The sequence below is a fragment of the Lytechinus variegatus genome, chromosome 3 (genome assembly GCF_018143015.1).
Source record: "Lytechinus variegatus isolate NC3 chromosome 3, Lvar_3.0, whole genome shotgun sequence".
Taxonomy (NCBI): Eukaryota; Metazoa; Echinodermata; class Echinoidea; order Temnopleuroida; family Toxopneustidae; genus Lytechinus; species Lytechinus variegatus.
This window is the reverse complement of record NC_054742.1, coordinates 32,682,660-32,708,946: the sequence shown is the minus strand read 5'-3', so window position 1 is coordinate 32,708,946 and position 26,287 is coordinate 32,682,660. Positions and strand designations below refer to the sequence as shown.

The following is a 26,287-nucleotide window of genomic DNA, read 5'->3' as shown; positions in this document are numbered from 1 at the left end:
GCCATAATGTTCCATTAGTTTACATTTAGTTTTACATCAAGTCTCAGCATAATGGTAGCATTTTCATAATGTCTTGTAAGAGATCAAATATTTAGCATTATGAAAGAGTCTTAGTAAAGGGTCCAAAAGATAATATGATATTACTAGGACGTCTCTAGAACATCTCTCGTGTGTCAAATGTTTGATTTTTATAGGGATTTAGTCTTGTATTCCACAGGTCTCCAAGAACTTAAAGTTGAAGTGAGGGGTTTTGTGGAGTAGCATTCATCGATGCCAGTGAAATTTGTCAAAAAATATAAAAACTAGAATTTCAAACAGACCTGCATGTATGAAAATGAAATTGATCTAGTTGTAACACATGTTATATAGAAAATTAATTTGAATATACATGAAATTACTTATTGTGAATTTTTTAACAATTAAACAGAAATTTGTAATTGTAATCAAGTGCAACAAGTGAGCCTCTCTACATATTGCTTGTTATCATGATTCCCTTGTCAGTAGATTTAATCTGCTGGTTAATGATGATGGCAGTTTTATTTGAAATACAAGTATATGGACTGCATTCATGAACAAATTAATATTCCTATGAAAGATAAAGATTACTGTTTTTTCTCTATATCACTATCATTATCATAAAATGTTTACCTAAACATTATTCATGCATACTTAAGCAAAATTGGCCATGGATACATGGATACTCTCAAACCACATCCATGTTAATTTGTGTCGAGACACCTAAAAAAAAGAAAAAAAAATTAATTATGCTCAAGTAACATTTGAAACATTGTTGCTTCCATATGAGAGAAGTCCTTGGTATTTTCTACATGGAGATCTTTATTGCCATGTTTCAAAGCAGGGTAAGGACTTTCTTGTATCCAAACAAAATGCCATATAGGCCTAATTGTAGGATGACTGGCAATTACTACCTGCTGTTACAATAATTGGCATCCACATCAAGATCCATCCATGTTTGAAATCAGCACAGTACTCAAGAGTAAGGTACACGGGTAATGTACAAAGGCCATTATAATGCATATGAAAACAAAACGTCAGTAAAAGTGACACTAGCATTAGTAGTAGTAGTCATCATAGAATTACTAGTAGTAGAAGTACATGTAGTAGTAGTTGAAGTAGTAGTAGTAGTAGTAGTAGTAGTAGTAGTAGAAGTAGTAGTAGTAGTAGTAGTAACAGAAGCAATAGGAGTAGTAGAAGACAATGGTCTAGGTAGTAGTAACAGTTGTAGTGCTATTGGTGCTACAAGTGGATGTAGGAGTACAGTGCATCCCAGCAAAAGGAAACCAGGATTTTTAATCAGCTTTAACAAGCAGTTGTCTGATAAAAATATCTTACCACATAAAGTTCATTTTCAATTTCTTATTTTGACACATAAAACAATAAGAATGGGGGCTGCAAAGAGAAGCAAAATATAGTCATAAAGAATAATTGGTTAAGACTTAAGGTGTATTTAAGAAAAGGGATACACCAAACTTTGAGAAAGGCATGACTCATAGTTTATGTTTATTTAATTACATCACCAAGAATTAAATACAGATTCACAGTTTCATTTTTTTCTATTATGATTTAATGTATAACTTAAAAAGGGGGTTACCTCTATTTCTAGAATTTAATGTACAGCACGTCCTCCAAAAAATGAAGCTGAGAATTACTGACACTATCATAAATCAATCCCGAACCATATCAAAGAGTAACTTGGTAGACCGTATCTGAATTTCCAAAATTAAATCACATGTATAAACAGTTCAATATCTGCTCTTTAATTTGATACCTTGATTACAGAAAACAGTAAAGAAATAACAAATTCTGTCTTTTTGTAATCATACTTGAATATCCTTTTATATAGACACGTTTTCACAGATTCTCCAATGTAGCTATTGCACAAAAATTTTTTTTTATAAAATCACCTTTTATTGATAAAAAGGGAAACAATTCAAATACGCACAGGATAAAATGAAATGAACATACATAAACAAACATAAAGCAAAGCTTTATGCATGGCCGATCATCAACAAAACAGGTTGTTGAGTATGTCCACTCCAAGCCTGTATTACATCTTCATTTGATAAATCATTGGAATTCAATCATTATTATACAAAACTTTGTTATCTGTGTCTGAGGTATGAAATTTATGAGTATGTTTAAATTTGTAGACATGTTATTTTCTTTTTGAAATTAATACACCGACCAACACCAACAAGTGACTTTTGGGTATCTTTTCTTCAAACTGCTTTATGTTACTCATGCAGGAATTTTCTGATTTATATGAAGTGAAAGAGTAGATTCTAAGCTCAATATCTCAGTCACAGTTCCTCTATGGCTGGCATATGGCGAGTCGAAAACAGCCGTTTTTTTTTTGTACCAGCTACATATGGGTGATTTGAGTGAAAATTAGATAAAACGGCTGTTTTTGACTCGCTGTACGGCATCCGTAGAGGGAAAAATGTGACTGAGGCGTTACTATAATAGGTCATTTGTCTATTATATTTGTGATGAGGTTATTATGATAGATCTTCTCAGTTTAGTATTTTTTTGAATGCACTGTATAGCATTCATAGAAGAAAGTACTTAGTCACAGTACATGCATTTATGTTATAAATAGTATGAGAATTAGATGTAGTCAACAGTACAAGCTGCAAGCTGTGGAGCGTTGTGGCCCAGTGGATTAGTCTTCGGACTTTGAAACAGTGGGTCGTGGGTTTGAATCCCAGCCATGGCGTAATTTCCTTCAGCAAAAACTGATCCACAATGTGCTGCACTCAACCCAGGTGAGGTAAATGGGTACCGGTAGGAAGTAATTCCTTAAAAAGCTGTGTGCGCTATGAACGCCTAGCTTAGCCGGGTAATATACATGCGCCTTGAGCACCTAACAAGGTGGATATGTGTGCAATGTAAATACCCTATGTTATTATTATATTATTATTAGAAGCAGGTAAAAAAAACAATTTCCGGAGGCTACTTTTCACAACTTTCGTCCCGAATTGCAACATTAGGTAGGCTTTAACACTGTAATGAATGGGGATTTTCCAGCCTGGTACTTTTTTGCAGTTTCCAGGGCTTGTTTGACCTTTTCAAGGGCAACATCGCCATGCCCCTGTGTATTTGTTTTTCCCTGATCAGAAGCAGATAAAAATTCAAACTAAAATGTAACTGAAGAATTAAAAAAGCTTAAAAACCAACTGCAGCTCTTATGATGTATACACAAATTCCAACAATTTTCTTGCCATGAAACTGCCATATTTGCTCATATATTCTGAAGCACAGCGTTTCATTCATGTGAAATTCAAAGTTTTCAACATCTTAAAAAGCAGACAAATTATAATAATAGGAAAATGATAATGAATCCATAAAACAGATGAAAGTAAATGAAATGAAAAATATGCTGAAGATCATCAAGGGGTGAGGCACTTAGAATAAAGTGGGCTTTGAGGTAAAGAAAAAAATTACTTAAGAGACAAAACTAACTACTGATCAACAAGGTCTTTCAACAGGAAAGACATTTATTAAAAAAACAATAATAAAAATAAACACGATTTCATTTTAAAACGTTATCCCTCTTGACAATAAATTGAAATTGTACTTATAGATGGCATCGATCCTCATATTTGATATAGTTTCTATACAAGGGCTATCATAAATTTGAGTTTTGAGAAAGTTGTCCTCTGCCAATGAAAATGAAAATCTTACATTAGTTTATGAAGATTGAATGTTCTTACATCTTGTGTTTTTGATTTTTTTAAAACATTTAATTGTTGATACAGAGATGGTGATGATGAGGAGGAGGAGGAGATGAGAAGGATGATGATGATTACTATTCCATTACTGAAACTACTTAACTCAAACTGAATGATCATAATATGATGAATTTGTAAAGCTCAGCCACTACATGTACATAGCTTACACTACATACTCAAAATGATGATCTTCTTAAAGTCTGTCATTAGCATTGGTCAAGGTGTAGTTATAAGAACCATACTTGAATACCACCTAACTATTAAGTCAAAGAATGCATTTTTTACCAATTAGACTTTAAATATGGTTGTATATCATGGTCATTAGGATTTAAATTAAATCTAGCGCCCTCTCTCCATAATGTTTTAATTTTATTTCAAAATTGCCATATGAGCAATTCCTCTACAGATTTAACAACTGAATATTAGAAGGCTACTGACAACCATTACACCCTGAAATGTTCTGTCCATTCCATGCTTGAGAAAGTATTTTATGACAAAAATACACAGATATTTCATTTTTATTGGACATGTGATGTAAAACCAGGAAAATTTATTTTGAAAAAAGCCATTTTTAGTTTACATCCTTCACGCCACAACAACTTTAGGGCACATGCAAAATATAGTGGATAGTGACATGCACCTTTTTTTTTTGGGGGGGAGGGGGATTACCAAAACTAAAGACAGGCTTTAAATGCTACCCTTAATATACAGATGTGTCTTCAATAACATAATTGTAAAATAGACTGCAGGCCATTCTAATCGTAAAAGGAAGCTGGATCCATACTTTAGGATGCAGGAGCTCCATATTATTTGTCAATTAAGGAAAATTATGTCTGTTCTTAAAAGTATGCTGTTTTGAATATCAGCAATGGAATCCACCTCACATGTCTTTTATAATATATTTTGTTAAACATTGAATAATTTATTAATTCTTTTCATTTCTTTGGTTTGAAACAATGGAAAATATATGTTTAATACTAGGCAATGGAAAATAAAATTTGCTGTATTCCAAGATGTAATTTTCAATTAGCCAATTGCCTTATTCAAGTTCTGACAAAAATAACTCAATGAAAAATCATGCTTACATCAATTTGCGTTAAAAATTGTCAATTCCATTACTAAATAGATAATGTTCCAATTTAGGTGAAACTACAAATATTATATTACATAAATTGTAAAATGAACATAACAATCCAAAGAAGCAATTTGAAAAGTGAAAAAATAGGCATGCAAATTGAAAACATTCTAATTTGATAATGTATATAATTATCATATATATAAAAAAAATGTAATAGTGTTTGTGACACATGATATAAACTAGAACAACATGAAACAAGAATTAAACATTGGCAGAACATGTTTTGTTAAGTGCAAAACATTTATAGTATATTCTGGATTGCCAAAAAATGCTTTCACATAGCTTTCTTGGGCAAAATGTAGCTTTAAAAAAATTAAATCATAATGGACTAAATCATGAGCAATATCAGACTGATAGAAATTACATGTATATATAAAGAAATTCTGAATATTATGGTGACCAAGAAGTCTCAAGCATAGCAACTGAAATTAAGAAACAGGTCTACAGCCAAACAAGACTACAAACAAAAAATGCCAGCAACAAACAAAAAAAAGGAGCAAAAGAACAAACAACAACATAGAGACAGCTCAATAAATACTTGAAACAGATTTGTAAACTGCACAACTATTCCACTGCTCTGAGTGCACGGCAAAACAAAATAGGTTTCTCTTGAGTGGGAGGATAAGAGGAAAATTACAGAGAAATCAGGAGCCTCAGTATGGCATTTTCATGAATAAATAGATTATATTTTGAGACGTTGATGCAGAGAGAAATGAAATATTCAATGGTAAGCCTGTGACGGGATTAAGAGAGATGGACTTGCCTTTGAATACTTACAGAGTAATATTCCATTAGAACAGCATGTGCAATTTACAATGTTTCGAAAAAAGTGAAGACAAAATTAAAAAGACAGGAGAAAGATGAAAAAAATATCTATATGTAAATCAGACTTCATCTAAAAGATCTATGGTGATATAAAGGGTATCATAACTAATGCTAAGACCTGGTATGATATATGGATATTGGAAAATGAGGAAGAAAAATGAGATGGCTATAAACATGAACAAAAAGAAACAGTAGCTTGAATTTTACAACAGAAATATTTTTCCTGAACATGAAATTGATAGATAAACAAGTATTAATGAAAAAAAAAATGACAAGAAAAGAACAAACAACTTTTTTCTCTAACATGATATGGATGATTATCGAACAAGTACAGTGAAACTCAAAGCATCACTACTTCAGACACATGTTAAAGTAATGAAGGGGTAAAAAAGGAAGTACAACTCTGTTAAAAATTCTAAAATTGCACCAGTTCCACTTCCAACATGAAGGTACTATCATAACCTTTAAGTATACAAATAAGCATCTAGTGAAAAGACAAAAAATACTGAGGTAAAAATTGTCTCTATGGAGCTTGGGGCTTTCACAATGCATTATAATGGCCCTCAGCATCAACTGAATACAAATAAAGTACAGTAGTCAAATGCCTGTATTCTGAAGTCAGGTTTAATTTAGACCATGGTCTATTTAACTCTGTGCTAATATTATGGGAAGCCAAAAGTGTCAAAATTTTTAAAGGTTGTATGTTTCTTATATTTACTGTGCTCTTTCCTGATTCAGCGATGGTGAAGAAAATCATCTATTTATACTTCCTACACAATTAAGAATAATTTGAGAGCCAAACGAGCTGATATACATATCTCTACTGATATTGATTTATGTAACAATTGGCTATCCATACTTAAACCACAACTTTAAACCTGAGTTTAAGTTAAACCCGACATCAGAATACAGGCCGATGTGACCAACCTATGAAATACACATGACCATCTCAGAAACGAGAAGAGAAGAATTATGAACAACACATTTTTGAAAGTACTGTTCATAGGTACAGTTCATGATCCTCAGGGATATGATGCTGTTCATTTCTGATGATAATCTCCAACATTATCACAGTGATTTCATCTTATATGTATAACCATGATAAGCAGGCATCTATTATGAATCCCTATCTGCTCTTTACCTGCATTACATGCAAGATGTCCACTGAATGTCAAAGGATGAGTGTACCAAGATAGCTGACCCATTCAATGCCCTGCCCATAAATGTATGTTTCTGACTACATCATGAACACAATGAGTAAATGAAAAGAATCTTTGTAACTTTTATTCTAGTTTACAGATCCAAATATCAGTATACAGGTATTTTGTTGACAACTTTTGTCCCAGAATTGCCAGTTGAATTTATTTGTTTCTGTTCTCCTGATAAATACATGTACAATGGGGCCATCAATTGTGCAGTTCATAATCAGCATTACCTAAAACCATGGGTCCATGCTAAAACAGTTGATTCATTCTGAAAAAGGCCAGTCAGGCCAGGCCAGGGCAGTCCATATCAGCAGCTATTTAATTAATGGAGTCTTGCAAGGTTATTTTCTACCTCCCACTTTTTTCAACACATCAGTGTCCACCTGACAATGACCTCTACACAGTATGACTATGTGGATGATGTCTTATTGCATGTCAAAAGAGTGAGTCTAGATAGAGTCAAGGAAATCATTTGGCATTGCTGCAAATTTTGCAGATCATCCAAAGTTGTGGAAGCTCAAACTCATCATGGTAAAAACATCACTGCCCAAGGATTCCATTTTCATCTTACCAATATGGATGCAAACCTTGAGATGGAACACTATACTATTCAGCTCAATACATGTACATGGGAACTAAGCTTGAACATCAAGGCCAATATTCAATTCCATACTTTAGCCACAATTTAAGAGTTTCACTCAGTATTTTGCTTAGTAAAATGCTTGACAATCTTTGCCATTCAATTGCCATTTTTTTAGATCTAAGTCCATGCCCTACCTGGCTTAAGTCTGGTTAGCATGTAGTTTATAAATTTACATACAAAGCAAAGTAAACCATATGTGTTACGCAAAGATGGATACATGCAGCTGTATGTATTTAATATTCACCCGGAGGGGCCACTTCCATTGACGAGTGGATACCATGCGCGACCATGGGGTCTTGAAAAGCACCCTAAACAAGTATTTTCTATATGAAAATGCACCCCTTAACAAGTATTGGCGTGTGAAATCCTACCCTTAACAAGTACTGGATACAAAAACTATTGGCAAGTATTCCCAGAATTGAGCCCCTAAACAAGTACGGCAATGTATTTTCCATATTCTGAAAAGCACCCCTTAACAAGTATTGGAAACAAAACGATACTCTTGGTAAGTATTCCCTGAAATTAACCCCTAAACAAGTACAGCAATATTGTTATGACACGGGTCTGTTGGTCATCGGTTTTACCTTTACAAACCATTATTTTGGTTTAGTAAAGCCCCACCTTCTACACCTCACGCAAATCTGACTCTAAACACGTAGTGTTGGGGCAAAAAGGACATCCTTTATAAAACATTTTGATTTTGTTTCATCATCCCTGCATATTTGACCCTAAACACGTAGGAAATATTTAAATTTTCCGAGCGAAATAGATACCCTTTTTCAATATTTTTGTGTTTTTGACACCCTTATCACGTTACGTACGTAACATGCCCTATCTTGAAAAAGACATCCTTTTTACATGTTTTTTTTGGTCACGCATGGTATCTACTCGTCAATGTAAGTGGCCAACCCCCCCCCCCCCCCCCGGGTATTCAACAAGTGGAACGCCTCTGGCAGTCTCGCCTGCATTACATGATTCGATAAAGCAGCAGTGCTGACTTTGAAAACAGCTATTGAATTATTCACCAAAGAAAACATTCTTATGATAATAAAATACTATGTCCATTGACCCAAAATGACCTTTGACAATGATCATATAATCTAAGATGTGTGCACAACAATAATTTATACATGATTACCCTTATGTCTATATGTTTCATGAACTCGATCCATAAACTTTCTTAGTTATTATGCCACTTCAATAATACCCCCAACATGGCCAAAGTTCATCGACCCTAAATGACTTTTGACCTTAGTCATGAGACCTGAAACCAAGGCAGGATGTTCAATAATACTTGATAACATTATGTTGTGTCTGTTTTGGGTTTGTAAGGTTTTGTTGTTAAATGTTCAAGTTTATCTTTATCTGTATCTTGTCTTGTCTGTAGTATTTATTTCAAATGTTCTTGTAAATAACTCAGTTTTAAATGTTTGTACATGTATTTGGTGGCAGCATTTAATAAGAACTCAATATTCTTCCAAGCTGTCTCCACATGCTATTTTATTGTATATATTTTTACCTTGTAAATGTTCTTAATTTTGAATGAAATGAATTGAAATTGAACATTTAGCAAAAAGCATTAAAACGTATATTTCTGTCTGCATCAATTGCCCGTCCAGAATCAGAGCATATCCCTATTAAAAAAAGGACCAAAATCCAACGAATATCCTATAGGCTCCTGTACAAAATTTGCTATTGAATATGAGAGCATATTCCAAAGTCTAGGGTATGTGGACGAATGCATGAAATATACAATGCATACAACAATGAAAGCAATGTGATGCGCAGCACAGAGCACAACTACACTCAATGATGTCATAATGAACTAGATCGTATGAAGTGATAATGGCATAATGTGATACATGTAAGTGATATGACTTGTTAAATCAAATTGATCTCTTGGGGGGAGGATGGGATAGATGATAAAATTATAGTGTAGTATACACTCGTAATGGCCAATATTTTCCCGAACTCTTGGAATATTTCTGGTACCGGTAATCCATTCTGAGCAATTCAATACAATATAATTCGTCGGCGGTCATCCGAACCATCGTCAGTCAATTTTGGTTTTTAACAAATTGATTTTGAGTTTTTTGCAGAAAATGAAAGTACAAGTCCGACTCTATTCATAACTAAATTTTTAGACATCACTGAAATCGCGGTATTCTATATGGCATTTTTGTTCAGGGGAAATCTATACCGCTCAAAACAAAATTACAAGCAAGGATCTAAATCCTTGGTTTGTGTAAAAATAATGATACCATTGTCAAGCAATTGTCTTTGGTCTTTCCAACCATGTATCTTTCTAGCAATTAATATGTTGTAAGGTTGGGGAACTAAGTGTGAAAATTATGGTAAAACTTTGAAGTCGATTTTCTCTGAAATAGGTTTGCATCGTCATATGTGTGATACGACGGTTCGGATGACCGCCAACAAATTATTGAACAATCACAGAGGTTCGGTTCGAACAGCTATGGACTAATCAAAATCACAGAAATATTTCATTATTTGCAAATAACAAACTGAAATACCACTATTCTCCGTTGAAATTACCACAGAAATTGTGCTTCCGATTTTACAACTTAAAAGACAATTGTAGTAGGAACTTTATGAATCTATAGCTTTATGAAGCATATATAGGGGAATGTCTTTTTTAAAAGCTGCTTATATAAGATATAAAAAAACATTTGCATTTCTTAACATGATGGGAGTGCATTTCTTGTATCTGTAATCAAATATTAAAAAATATGTTCCATAAAAATGATTATAAAAAGTGAGAATATTAATCTACAAAGATGAGACTAAAAAGCATATCTTTAGTTTTGGTAAATCCCCCAAAGGTACATGTCCCTTTTCCAATTCAGTACTAGATTATATTAATGCATGTGTCCCAAAACAGTTGTAGTGTGAAGGGTATAGACCAAAATGTGTTTTATTGCATAAATTCATCAGTAATTTTATGAACTTGCTCAAACCTCGGCTGGTCTCCAAAACATGATTTCGAGATAATCGCGTTTAAAGTTTGAATGTTTTCAGACCCTCATAACTTCACGCTTTGAAAGAAATCAGATCATTCATTTATACTAATTTAAAGCATACATTCTATTTCCTCAATATTTGAAATGATGCACATTAATGCATTTTAGAAGCTGCTTATTTTTCCCCAAACAGAAGGCCAGTTCATAAAATCTCTGACGAATTTACCAGATTTACATAAAAATTCAATTTTATTGGGTGCCTGATCAAAATAAACTATTTGTGTACATTTATCTTATTCATATAAGACACCTCCGGCATAAAATGGGCTGAAAATTCCAAGATATAATCTATGTCAGTAGCTTTGTTATATCTGATAACTAATATGTAGTTGCTTAAACAGCTATTCTCAATAAAAATAGAACATCACTTAAAAAAGGAGCTAGGTTTTAACCTAACACCAAACTGCTGGAGAAATGCAATATTTAATAGGAAAAAAATGCAATATTTAATAGGAAAAAATGTATTACATACATCCATGACTAATGTAATTTGTTAGATGATACTCAAGTATGTTTCACATTACTGCCCCTTTACAGTACCATGGCTAAGACACTGACAGCCTTTAAGAAGATCATCATTTTGAGCATGTAGTATATAAAGCAATACAGGCATTTACTTTACATAATGGGATACAAATTATTGAGAATTTGATTCAGAATCCATGCAAGAAAGAGTCATTAGTCATAAGAAAATGTAGTGTATAACTTAATAACTTTATGAAACACCATAAAAACCTACACTCAAACTTTCACATCAAAGCAAATATCTAAATGTCTCTTATTCTATGTATTCATATCCTGGGTTTACCAGTTTGATGGATAACATACAAAATAAATGAGATATAAACAAGAGATGCTCGGCGGGTCGCGCAGCCGAGCACATGTATCCCCCGAACCCACCGCGTCATCCATAGAGGTCACACAAAAATTTGACAAATAAATACAACTATTATGGCAACAATGACCCTAGCATGCAGTTCCCCCAAGCCCATCTACCATCCATGTGTGGTTGAAAAGTGACTTATGGTTGTGGAGAAAGAGAGTTTTGCACGTGAACTTCAACGTTAACCTGAAAATGACCTTTGACCAAACAGTCTGACTGCAGCATAACATGCAGGTCTCCTTAGTCCATCTACCATCCAAGTTTGGTTGAAAAGCTACTTACAGTTGTGGAGTTAGGTGTCATAAGAGTCTTGTATGAAAATTTTAACATTGACCTGAAAACCTTTGAACTTATCATGTGACCTCCAACTGCAGCATAACATGGAGGTATCCCAAATCCATCTACCATCCAAGTTTGGTTGAAAAGTGACTTACAGTTGCAGAGTTAGGTGTCATAAGAGAGTCTTGCACGTAAACTTTAACGTTGACATGAAAATTACCTTTGACTTTACAATGTGACCTCTGACTGCAGCATAACATGCAGGTACCCCTAGTCCGTCTACCAACCAAGTTTGGTTGAAAAGTGACTTACTGTTGCGGAGTTAGGTGTCATACGAGAATCTTGCATGTAAACTTTAATGTTGATCTTTACATGACCTTTGACCTTAACTTATGACCTCCGCCCACACCAAAATCGATAGGTGGCTTTGCTATACCCTACTTGACCTTCATACCAAATTTGAAGTTGATCGGACAAGAAATGCAGCTGATAGAGTGCTCACAAGGAAATCTCTGTGGCAGACGAGACAAGGCCAAATCCATATCCTCCGAACTCTGTTCGGGGGATACAATAATTTTGAAGTTTTGAAGCCATAAGAAAGCTAATGAAGGTCCAGGCGCATATGAAGCAATCCTAATTAGACTTTGATAGGCATTTCCATGTGGAATGCAAAAACCTGGATCCAGAGTCGGATTTTGAAGGGACCCGTGCAAACTTATCAAACTTATCGGAAGTGAATTAAAGAGAAATGCCAGTAGTTGCAGTAAACACTGATTTCATGACAAAGTCTGTAAAACCAGGCTTAATTGTCAGCATATCATCATGTAACTAGATCTGGTACAGTTACATAAACTGAACTTTGTGAAATCTTGAAATCTACGCTGAAAAATGTTTGCACTGAAGATCACCAACACAGATAGGCACACGTGGGACAGTGTATTATTATTGCTGGAATAAAGACCCGACAGAAGTGACCGAATCCGCACTTATTTGCTGATTTCTCAGCAACTGCACAAATTCTTCCAGAATCCTTTGGCACATATTTTTTATTCATACAAACAGACACTTGGGTGGTCATTATATAAGATTCTGTAAAAAGTCATTTTGAGAATTTGAGATCATTACCAAAACTGGAATTTATCTTTAAGGCATTGTCCATGGTGCTTATTATATTTTCAAACTTCACGGGGTGCACCTGCACCTACCGCCCTGCTTTCCCCCAAATTTTAATAAAATTCTAAATATAGGCCTTCATAAAGAAAATAAAAATAAAAGAATAAATGGATTATGCATTTATTACCACTCAATAACTTGAGTTTGTCATTTCAAACAGTTGAGAAAAATACTCCTATTCAACATGAGGAATTCTATAAATTTTCAAATTGAAAAAAAAAAATGAAAGGTAGAGTGTACATAATAGTCCTAGAATGGAAAAATAGACATCATGTACTACACTAGAGGATTTAAGAAAGGATTACAGTATGCTTAAAAGAATTCCATGCACATATTATCTTGCAAGGTAATAAATGAAATAAACCAAAGACATCATTGTAATGATGAATACATTAAAAATAAATGCTGGTTATAAACTAGCACATTAATGATGTGGAGCTCATCTGGCATCTCACAACACAATTTAACACAATTTTCATTTCAGCCCAGTTGACACTGTAGTGAATTATATTGGTGACATAAATTGATGATATAGAATTGAAATTGATGCAGAAATGACATAGAAGCATTTTTTGTGATCTATGAATAAATTTCATATGAATTAAGTATGAATTAAGTATGAATTATTATCTTGTCAGAGTTTCTTAACTCTGTGTAGAACCTTGGTGAACCTAATGTAGCTCTCAGATGGAACAAAAATAACCAAAGTCAATCAACAAATAAATAAGTATTTTTTGTGAGTTTTGAAAATATATGAATGAATGAAAATTCTATGTTGAAATTTTGTATCACCACCTCAAGCTATTAAATAAAGCAAACAAAATTGAAATTGATTAACAAATGAAGAAAAAAAAATTTCTTTGTAATTTTGTGAGAAGTTTGGTGGACCTCATAAAGCTCTATGGAAGAAAAAAGTAAAAATCGGTCAACAATTAAAGACAAGTGGAATGCCTCTGGCCGTCTCACCTGCATCACGCGGTTCAATATAGCAGCAGTGCTGACTTTGAATACTACTCTAACTCGCACAAGATGTTCAGTGATACATGGTTACTCTTATGTCCACTTTTTATGAACTAGACCAATAAACTTACAGAGATATGATGGTTATTCAACGAAAAACCCCAACATGGCCAAAGTTCATTGACCTTACATGACCTTTGACCTTGATCATGTGACCTGAAACTCGAACAGGATGTTCAGTGATACTTGATTACTCTTATGTACAAGTTTCATGAATCAGATCCATAAACTTTCAAAGTTAGGATGGTAATTCAACAGATACACCCAATTCGGCCAAAGTTCATTGACCTTTGACCTTGGTCATGTGACCTGAAACGCGCACAGGATGTTCAGTGATACTTGATTACTCTAATGTCCAAGTTTAATGAACTAGACCAATAAACTTTCAAAGTTATGATGGTAATTCAACAGATACCCCCGATTCGGCCAAAGTTCATTGACCCTAAATGACCTTTGACCTTAATCATGAGACCTGAAACTTGCACAAAATTTTCAGTGATGCTTGATTACTATTATGTCCAAGTTTCATGAATCAGATCCATAAACTTTCAAAGTTATGATGGGAATTCAACAAGATCATGACCCCCAATTTGGTCTAAGTTCATTGACCCTAAATGACCTTTGACCTTGGTCATGTGACATGAAACTCTAATAGGATGTTCAGTAATACTTGATTAACCTTATGGCCAAGTTTTATTAACTAGGTCCATATACTTTCTAAGTTATGACGTCATTTCAAAAACTTAACCTCAGGTTAAGATTTGATGTTGACGCCGCCGCCGTCGGAAAAGCGGCGCCTATAGTCTCACTTTGCTTCGCAGGTGAGACAAAAAAGCATATTATGTGAATTTTTAAAATATGAATAAATGAATTTCCCATAACTAAGCATAAAAATTGTTCAGTCTAAATTTCAAAATTCTGTGAAGAAAATTGGTGAACCTCATGAAGCTCTACCAGATGGAAGAAAAAAATTCAAAATTGGTCAACATGTAAAGAAGAAAAAGCACTTTATGTGAATTGTTAAAAATATGCATAAATTAATTTCGCATAAATTAGCATAAAAATTGTTCTAGCCCAAATTTCAAAATTCTGTGAAGATTGGTGAACCTCATGAAGCTCTACCAGATGGAAGAAAAAAAAATCAAATTTGGTGAACAAATAAAGAAGCATAAATTAATTTCGCATAAATTAGCATAAAAATTGTTCTAGTCAAAATTTCAAAATTCTGTGTTGAAGTTTGGTGAACCTCATGAAGCTGTACCAGATGGAAGCAAAAAATTCAAAATCGGTCAACAAATAAAGAAGATGTATTTTTTGTGAATTTTGAAAAATGCGCATAAATTAGCATATATTCAATGAATTTCAAAATTCTGTGTAGAAGTTTGAATCTCCCACCTAATGCTATCATGTAAAGCAAACAGAATTGAAATTAGACTTGAAATGGCGAAGTAGTAGCATTTTTAAATTGTGGATGGATGACGGACGCCACGGCATAAGCTCATCTTGCCCTTCGGGCCGGATGAGCTAAAAAATGGGCACTGTGAACAGTTATTTCTTAAAAGGTCAAGTCCACCCCAGGAAAAACGCTAACTTGAATAAAAAGGGAAAAATCAAATTAGCATTGTGCTGAAAATTTCATCAAACAACTAGGTGAGTCAGTCTATGGTGTCCATCACTCACTATTTCTTTTTTTTTTTTAATTATACAATATTTCATTTTTTATAGATTTTACAATAAGGACCAACTTGACCGAACCATATAGCATTAAACGATGCTAATTCCATATGTTCAGGGAGGAATTAATTGTTGTATCACTTGACAATGAGAAGAAAATTAGAATATTTCATATCATAAAATACAAAAGAAATGGTGAGTGGATGACATCATAGTCTCCCATTTGCATACCAGCCCACTGTTTTGTGAAATTAAGCAAAACTTTAAAAATGTCATAACTGTCTTATTTTACATCTGATTTTGATGAAATTTTCAGTGTTATGCTTGTTGGACGTTACTCTTTATATCAAAATCAACTTTGTGTTGGGGTGGACTTGTCCTGGAAATTAATAATACCTCCTGCTTGATGACAGTGTTTTGTCCATTATTTCAATAAGGGATTCTTTGTCTATTTCAAGTTTAGTATACAGTATGTATCATATTATGAGGACTCATGAAGCCATAGTTAGGTAAAATTCATGGTTTCCTACCACTGAAAGAAGAAGATTACTCTAGAGCATTATAAGCTAGTAATCATACAAAGCTGTCCTTTTCAACACTAATACAATGTAAACTTTGTTTTGTGCAGATGATGGCACACAATAACCCTTGTAAGAATGTCACTCTGAAGCTTGATGAAAAATATAATTGAGCATCATCTACATCTAATGTGTGTCCAAGACATGTGTGAAGACATAGAAGATTTTTATATTGTCTTTTACTGACATTTTGAAAATTCACTGAGGCAACATTTTTTTCTTATTAGATCAGAAGAGTATGAATTTGAAATGATCATAAAGGTCATACCAAACAAGAAGAAAGTTAAGTTATCAACTGATGATAAATAACGAGATCATTAAGTAATTTGAACTAAAGTGATTGAGGGATTCCTATCTCCATCCTAAATCTGTCATGCCAAAGTCATTAACTATAAAATGTGGCTAATTTGACCTAAATTAAGTTGCAATAAAGAAAATAATAATGAATATACAGAAAAGGCCAGTAAAAAGAAAGATATACGAAATATTTTCTACATAAAACTGGAAAAACAATGATGTTGATGATGAAGTATGAACAGTTTGCCAGCATTCACAAGACTGTAAAATGAGATAGACAAACTTGGCATGCCTTCTTAGACATACAAGAATGCTGGAGTTTTCTTTGTTTGAGACCTGCAATAAACATCATTATTGCGTTGCATGTTACACACCTATTTTATTTGCTCTTCAGAATCTGCAAATGAGGAAGTGAATGACATAATTCATCAAATTTACAATGAAGATGTGTGACACTCCTCATGCCTCATATAAAGTACTTTCACTACCGAGTCCTAGAAGAACAATAAACCAAGCACCAGGAAATATAGTATGTAAAAGAATAGAACAAATACCCATCTCTTTTAATCAGTTAAGCATCATTGTCAGTGTGACAGACAGCTACATGTGATTTTCCTTGACAAGACAATGTGCTCATTTTGTTGTGGATTCTGTTCTATGAAAAGGAAACCTGGATGTACTGATAATGCCTTATTCATGATTTTGAAGTAATGTCTACATGATTCACTCTAGGGAATAATGGAAATATATTTACATTTGGTACATTTTTTAAATTACAATGTTGGGGAAATTTTGAAGTTAGATGAAAATAAATGGAGATTAAAGTAGTACAGGAATACTGAAAATAGTTTTCAGAAAAATATGAAATATTTAACTATAGGAAATCACATCCAACACAACATTTTTAGGCCTACATGTAATAGTGACTTGCTGAACATTTTATTTAGATTCAAACCTTGTGAATTTGAATATAGAAAAGATATGAATTCAAATACTCTGTGATTTACAAATAAATCCTTAGGATTAAAATAAAACCAAAGTTCGGTTGGTCACTATTCACAAACAATATGGGTTTATTTTACATGTAAAATCCTTGAAATTTGAAGTGCAGTTTCACTGGTTGATAAAGAAAAAATGATAATAAAATGAAAGTAAATGAGCAGAAAGTTTGATTGAAATAAAATGTCAAGAAACATTGAAGGTTGCTTGACTTCACAAAATAAAAATGTTCAGAGCTAAAAAACCAATTTGAAAGCTTTGGTAGGGATTCAACAATGAGACCAAATTATACTAGTGTATCAGGGGTTTTTTTACATTCATTGATTAGGGCATATAGGCCCCATGTTTATATAAAAAATAAAATAACCGAATAGATTATTGGGGGAGGGGGGCTGGGGGATTTACGATCATTTACCAAAAAAAGGGTTTAATTTTCAACCACTGAAATAATAATCAATAACTAAAATCATTTCTTACAGTTAGTTATCAAATATACGTACAAACACACACAGCACACACATAAAAGTGGTCTGTGAAAACTGTTCATTTAGAATGTTAATGAACATTACATGCTACTTATATCAGGACGAATTTGAAATCTTCTCATTAGCAATCTCCAATGAATGGCTTCATTATTCAGCCTATGAGACAAAACTTAAAAATAAAACTGTTAACAGCAACTCTCCATACCTCCTCATTAAAAAAGCAGAAATTTTGCTACGATTGCTCTGCTCCTACTGAGGTGTCTCAAAAATACTTCGGTGTGCAAAGATTTCCATTAGAAAATATTTTATCACATTTCATTTGCTTGTAAGAATTCAAGTCATAGCAGAATGATTTTACTATCAAACTCAATCATACTACAAAAGTCTCTATCATGCTCATAGTCCTAAATGTAGTCATTCATTCAAGTAAAATTTATCTAGGGGAAACTGAACTTGGGTGATTGCACCCTTCAAACACAAATAACCAAACTGGCAGGGGGAGGAGTCTGTTCAAATATTGACTACCTACACAAAGAGCACTATCAAATGAAGGGGAATGTGTGGAGAAGTAATCAAATCTAATAAATTTAAAGATTATTTTATACACAGTGAAGGGAAGTGAAGTTTTAAAAATATGTGGAATTTAGGCCATAAAAGCAAACTCATGGAATATGTATTCTGAACTGCAAGCATTCAAACTCTCTGTTTCTGTCATTGCCAGATCTGAAATGTATGGCAAACTCAATTTTTTACATCTATAAAATCAGATCATCACTCTCATATGCATTTATAAACAAAGTTCAATTTAACCCTACTGCTAGATCTGAAAGAATAATTTTCTCACAGCCTTTCATTCAAGAACAAGCAATTTTCATATAATGTATTTTATAGTGCATAATTTCTAATCTGGACAGTACTAATGACACCAATTAACACCAAAATTATAGACATAATGTGAAACAATTTTTTCTTAGATTTTTCAAATCTGTCCTGTTTTTATTGATACGCACTGTAGTTTGCAGTTTTCTTGCCTTCATAATCATTTTTTTTTCAAATAATCACCTCTATCTTTTTTTTTGGGGGGGGGGTTCTACATATCACAATCTCTCAAAAATATTGCAAAAAGAAGCAAACTGAAGTCTCTTCAAAGATATTGAAATTAAAGTCTAAAACTTATATCATATATATGAAAAACAAATCAAAATAACTTTCTCATGCAAAAATTCTTTCATCAAACATCTATTAATGGACGTGTAAGTCATTAAGCTTTGGTGTTTTTATCCTCCCATAAATTTAACAGAAACATGAACTGGTATTAGACGTAAAAGGAAGCAAATAAACAAAGAATTATTTCTCAGCACTCATCATACAGAGTATTATTAATAGGGAAAAAATTATGGCCCTCAAATCCACAATGCACAGGATAAAACCCGCCACTCTACAAGGCATGATCACTCATGCAAGGTCATGGAAAGAAATATAAAGATTTCATCGCTTCAGCCATGTGTACTTCAAATCCAACCATTTTTATTACTTTGATGTTCATTTACATCTGGCACAGTTAAAAAGAATTCTTTCATAACATCAAGTTGCCTTACCACAATCAACTCAAATCATTGACGCATAGTTGCATTTCACAACTTCACTTTCCATTTGAATGCATAATGAGAATCAAATGAGAGACTCGCGCCTTAAACTATCAAAATGAATATTACCACTATTTCTGTAGATATTTCAGTCGATCTGCTTCTAAGGAAATGCAATCCTGCAAATTTCTGTATTGAGGAGTTCTGAAATATAGACATTCTACAAGCATTTTAAACTACTTTATATCAAAAGACTCTTTTGTGATGTTAGTACTATGAAAATAGATACTGTATATTAAAGACGATTCTCATACTAATATATTCAATATCTGAGGGACATGTTAAAAAATATATATATAACAAACAATGGATCTACATAAAAATATCAGACAAGAAATACAACACTGAGCAAAATATTCATTCATACTCAACACACATTATTATATTCCCATAATCTTAAAAAAATAAAATATTACAAAACAATCAGAGTAATGCATGAATGTGCTGAGGTTTAATTTTCTAGGGACCTGTGAAACATTTTGATGAAATTGTGATTTTCATCAATAATCATATTAAGATCTAATCTCATCATCTGTTTGATTCTTTTTTATTTCATATATTCATATTTTGAATTGTCAATGTTAGATTCTACATTACCATAATTAAAGTAATACTGACTATGATATAATACAAAAAAGGGGGGATTATTAGACTTTCATCACTTTGTTAAGGAAAACCAGAGAAATATATGGACGTACATGTACATGGCAGTTATCTAATTATCTTCTGCCTTAATCAAACAAAGAAATGCAAATAGCGTCAAATATTTTGTCACTATCCAATTTTTAAAATATGATGTGGGGAAAGAAATTGAAGAGAGGAAGATTATATGGTGAAACAGTAGGCTACATACAGATAAGGCAAACCTCTTAGACTTTCACACATGATATATGAACAGTGAATATTCCATAGTGAAAAGTGATTATTCAATGTACACATAATGACCACAAGATGGCAGTATTGAACAAAGTACGGTACTGATGTTTCTCTGCACTGGCTGACATTAAAATTTTGTTTGATGGCACATCATAAATTCCTACAAAAAAAATATAGCCATTATAAGCCAGCACTCAACTAAATCATATATATACAGACACTTTGGTTTTGGAAAAAAACATTATAAGTGGTGTAAAAAAGTGCTTAAAATCCTCTTGTTTGCTTCTTAAAACCAAACCCAGGGTTTTATAAGTAATTATTCAAAAATAGATTAGTCAGGATAACAAGATACGTCAAGCTACATGTATATCATAACACTAGTTTCCCGGGTGCTTTTTTAAAGATTTATTACCTAGAATAAGACTGCTATCTCTTGCTAATATTCTTTTCCAGGCCTTAATGTCAGCAAAGCTTTCTTCTTTGCTAAGAAAGAAAAATTAATATTTTTCATCATTCTTATATATAGGTAGAGAACTATCAATGTTGTTATTTATTATATTCACATGTTTATTACAAGACAAGTAAAGTAGTTGAATATGTGAGTATGAAAAAATATAACTTATTTTGACATTGTTATCACAGCTACAATTAACATTTGATATTTACAAAAAAAGATTGACAAATGTGTTAAAAAAATCAACTACATGTACAGCAAAAAATTAGAAAACCCTTCACTTCCATACGTATAATAACTATAATACTGCCGAAATGTAAAGAGTATTTAAAAGTAAATTGAAAACAAAGAATTGACAATTCAATATTTTCAGTAGAGCGTATAGCAGCTCAGTGGTAGAGCATCTGCCTCATGCATGGGAGGTCGTGGGTTCTATCCTTGGCCAAGTAATTTGAAGACTTTTGAAAATAGGAATGTCACCTTCTGCTATAAAGCTAGGCACTCAGCATATTAGAAGATGGGTAATAATAAAACATTATGTTATGCATGGCCCAAAGCTTCATAAGAGCTGAAGTGGCTATCCAGGGTAAATATGAGATATTATTATTATCAAGGAGACAAGTCTGGGGAAATTGTCCAGAATAAAAGTGTAACAAGGTCAGAGAGATAGAGAGAGGGAAATTGAAACCAAGTAAAGCATGTGGCTGACATTTAGGTACGATGAGCCAGTATAGTATACAAATATACCAGGCCTTGAGTAAGTATAGCGGGAATTATTCATCCCAGGTTGAACTCGATTTGGCCAGTACAACTGAGGATGAAAAATTCCCTTTATAATGAATAAAGGCCTGGTATATTTGTTTTATATCCTACTTTAATAAGATAGAGCAATAGATCTTGATAATCTAGTTCTTCAGTTCATCTTTTTTTAAATCTGAACCAAACCAGCTGCGCTGACTGACCTACTTTTCCTGAAGCGCTTAGCTACGCGCTCAATGCAAGGAACGTGTATTAGTGCTTGCGGCATTTGTGACATCAATGATGGAATAGTCTATTATTCCATCACTGACGTCACGGAATAGCACATTTTCTTCAGTGGGCGTTTCATTTTCTACATCGCAAAATAGTGAGAATATGTTTGATCACATGATGCTATTTAAACCAATCAGTATACAGAATCTAATTTATGTAGGATATAATGTAATTCATTGTATTGCCTCTAATGGCAGTAGCTAGCTAGTCTGCTGTGCAAACCCTCGAAAGATGGGTCTGAATGTGCACCATACAAGTCTTTGCGTGGAGAACCACTTGATGATCAAAGTTTCAATCAGGGACTAGCAGATAGCAGAAATGGGTTACATCTTTATCTTTGAGCACGTTTGACTTGAATGCTGGGATACCAGTTGAGCTATGAACACTTCAAGCAAAGCAAAGAAACCTTGAAAATTGAGACAATTCCAATGACATTGAGATCCTCTATAATTTACTACACTTGTTTGTAAGAAATGTTGATTTAACTGTGTATTTAATCATATTTCATACAATTTTAGCCAAGTATCAGTGATGATTTTAATGTCAGAGTTTGTTGGCCTAACGTACAAGTAGAGATTTATTTCATAATTGGCTTCCCTAAAAACAAAGTTTACACCACAGTTTAAGTTAAACGTAACGTTGGATCTACCTCTCCTCGACTCACGTAAGCTTGCTCCATGCTACCGATAACCTCGTGTCTGACTGCGGCCAAGTCCCGCCTTGGTGCCATTGCATGCAGGCATGTCCGCATATGCATAGAAATGATACGATATAATATCGATGTGGCAGATATGGCAAGTTCCCACTCGGAGTCCTCGTATAAGACACAGTAGAAGTCTGGATCTATTCTAAGTTAGTTGAGCCACATGGCTGATTTGCTTGTTTGTTATGTTAAAACAGTAGTCCAGTACATTTTACTTAAGGCACTTGCGGACTTGCCGACAATGTCCCATTGAAGACCCCCAAAAAGTGCCCAAAATCCAAAACCCAAGTGATTTCGCACGCGCACGCAATCCGAGTGATTAATATAAGCCTGCAGAACTACACGTAAAAGATAATCCTAATATACCCATTGGAGTTGATCATGGAATTTCTTTGTTTTGGTTTATTTTTGACCCTTCACATTTAGAGCAGTTAATGCAACGATCACGCCCAGCAAACAGACTTCAGACAAGTCAAATATATCATGTAGTTATCAATGGTAAATTTGGGTATTTCACTGGTGTGACTTAGAATTAGCTCAATTATTTGCATGAACACTGATGGGACTTGTAGCCAAACAGAGGATGGCTTTCATCATGTCTGAGGTTGATCTCAAGAATCTCAGTGTGAAAAGTATGACTACATGTAAACTGATGCAACCATGTTTGGCAATTAACCATATTGATCATTGAAATTATTCCATCAAAATCTTGTTAATATTGACACAATTGTCATGACAGCAAGATGTTGTCTGGTCTGATAGAGCCATGATTTCACCATGAACTAAATTGTCAAAACCTGGAACCTGGCATATATACAAGATACTAATGTTGTAGCTTTCCCACCATTTTATTTTGTCAATGATCTGAAAGAGAATTGTGCTTGTCAAAGTGCTCCCCAAAGCTTGCACACAATAAGAATCAAAATATAAAATAAGAGGAAAAGGAAAATGTTAGCATTGCAATCTATACATTTGCATACTCATTTTCTTCTTTCAGCACACGTCTAATTCTATTGAGTTAAAAAGAAATGCTACAAACTTGAGAATCAAAGATTTTCTTTCACCATTCTCCCAGATAAATATTAATGGAAATTCTACAGGGGTAAAAAAGAAATGCTACAAATTTGAAAATGGAAGATTTTCTTTTACCATTCTCCCAAATAAATATTAATGGAAATATGTATGAGACCCAATTTTGAAGATGAAGAGATTATTGTTTTTTTCTTTCAAATTCTTCAATTTTCTAAATCTCAATTTCCTGCCTCTCCAAATCCTATTCCTTTTAAACCGATTAAATGTATCATCCTATCTAATATTCATCCACCATACCCATCATACCTGTGGTTTATCAGCCTGTAATCTTCTTCTGCAGTCATCACCAAAGATGACAGTGTGTTCTGGTAGTCTCTCATGGCTGGTGATATTGCAGAAGGCTCCTATAACACAACCATTGCTCATCTCGGTATCTCTCCCAATAAAAGCTGCAAAATATAACACAAGTGTGTGAGTCCTCATAAAAGCAACAGATTGAAGTTTCAAGAAATTTTATTAACAATGGCAAGTTTATTACATGCCATTATTGAAGAAACCAATATGTTGGTACTGAGTTTTCAAGAACAATTTTACATCATGTTTATTACCAATATCAAGTTTTGGGAAACAGAGTCTGTGTATAAACTGTATTCGCTGAGAAGGTTACATGTACACCTTCAATTTTATATATATATTTAAGCAATGGTTGTGTTACACATGAAAAAATTCAAACTTGTAAATAAGAGAATTATTAATGGAAGAAAATCTTATTCAACCAGTGAAATATTGATCCATAAACAAAAGGCTTGTTTATTTCATAACTGTATGGTAATAGTAGAGCAATGATGATGATGGCGGTGGGTGGTAATGGTGATGATAATAATGTTGGTGTGGTAGAGGTAAAGATAATAATGACGACGATGATGATGATTTAAGTATTAAAGATGATGAAGACAGATTAAGTATGGGTAGTGTTGATGGTTAGTGATGATAATGATAGTGGTAACCATGGTGATTATGTAGGGCAAGTCCAAGGTAAACAAAAATTCATCTTGACTTCATGTAAAAACAATAGTTATATTGTAGTCAAAGAGACAATGGGACACTTCACCTAAAGTCAGTTTCAAATATTTTTAAAACTAATTCCTTTATAGATATGGACCCACTAAGGTCTGGTTTAATTTGCAATATGATAAGACAAGTTCAGCTCATTAATCATGCAAATTATACGGTTTCCTTGAACCATGTGCCCGTTACGTAAGGATCTGAGTACTTTTTTGTTTTTCTTTGAATATCAAACATTGACCAATCATATTTTTAGATGTTCTAATTCTTTATATTACCAAGTTGGATTCTGAAAAACAAAACGAGGTGTTGAAATCTAATTACTTTTATTTTATAACTAATTCATAAGTGCTCAAGTATGGGACAATTTCCTTGTACATGAGACATCACATACAAATTGAATGGGAAATGCATAAAAGAGTTAAATAGTTTATTTTCATCTTCATGAATGCCCAAATGCACTGATTTTTTTCCTAGATAGTTTTTCAATGGTTCTTAACAAATTCACTTATAAAAAAAAGGTTATCAAAATTAATTTTTATTGTTTTTGTAATTTCTTATGTTTTACATGTCTTTTACCTTTTCATCTATCAGCTTTTCTAATGACTTTTATCGATGACATTATTACAAGCATTAAGTGCATAAAATTTAAAGAAGTTTGACCAGTAAAACCAAAATTAATCACACAATTATGAATTTTAGCTGAAAACACATTTGGTAATGAAATACATTTAGTACATGAAATTACATGTGTTTTTGAGGATTTTTGGTCTGACACTTTCTTGAAAATTATGTGTAACTTTGGAACCATGGTCCCGATTCTGGCAATTTTGTCTCAAAAATTGTGCAAGACTTTAAAGAAAACAAAATATGAAATGTCAGAGAGTTTTTTGAAATGCAAATTAATCACATAAAATATTGGGGGGTAAACACAAACAAATTTGAATACAAGCATATGGCAAAAAAAACAAAGAGGTACTTCAATCATCTGTCAGAGTGAGAGTGTATTTCTGCCTTTTAATTTTTCATTTACTCTTTTTCCACACTACTTCACATCTAACATGCAGCTCTTACTGGTTAAATGTCTCCCTCTTCCTATCTAAGTGTTTCAAATGAAAAAAATGTCTGTAACATACCTTTTGATTCTACAACATTATTGTTACCAACACGAATTGCTTCAGACCCTGTTAAAATAAATGTATGCATTAAGGAATATAAACAAATAGTCAATTTATGCCAAACATACCAAGATAATACGTCGATATATGAAGTATTAAAGCTAGTCAGCTGGGGTCAGCTCATGCATTAATTTACTTGAAAATAAATAAAAATTTCTTAGGTATTTTCTATTATTGAAATACATGAATAGGTATCATTGTTGGTTTCAGATTTCTTTGTCATTGAAATATTTAACCAAAATAAATCTACAGAGGGAGGGGGTTCAAATCTCATAATCATGCAACCCCATGTACCATCTTTTGATGATATCT

General features: G+C 33.2%; 1 protein-coding gene across 1 annotated transcript in view; it reads right to left on the bottom strand.

Annotated features, from left to right (window-relative positions):
* LOC121410806 (dynactin subunit 6-like) overlaps positions 1–26,041 on the bottom strand; it is a 29,625-nt gene extending 3,584 nt beyond the window's left edge. The window contains exons 1-2 of the mRNA XM_041603119.1: positions 25,934–26,041; positions 24,039–24,181 (exon numbers count right to left, since the gene is read on the bottom strand). Of these exons, the coding sequence (XP_041459053.1) occupies positions 24,039–24,181; positions 25,934–26,003 (213 nt within the window). The 5' untranslated portion in view covers positions 26,004–26,041. The remainder of the gene's footprint in view (positions 1–24,038; positions 24,182–25,933) is intronic.
* Positions 26,042–26,287: the final 246 nt, after the last annotated feature.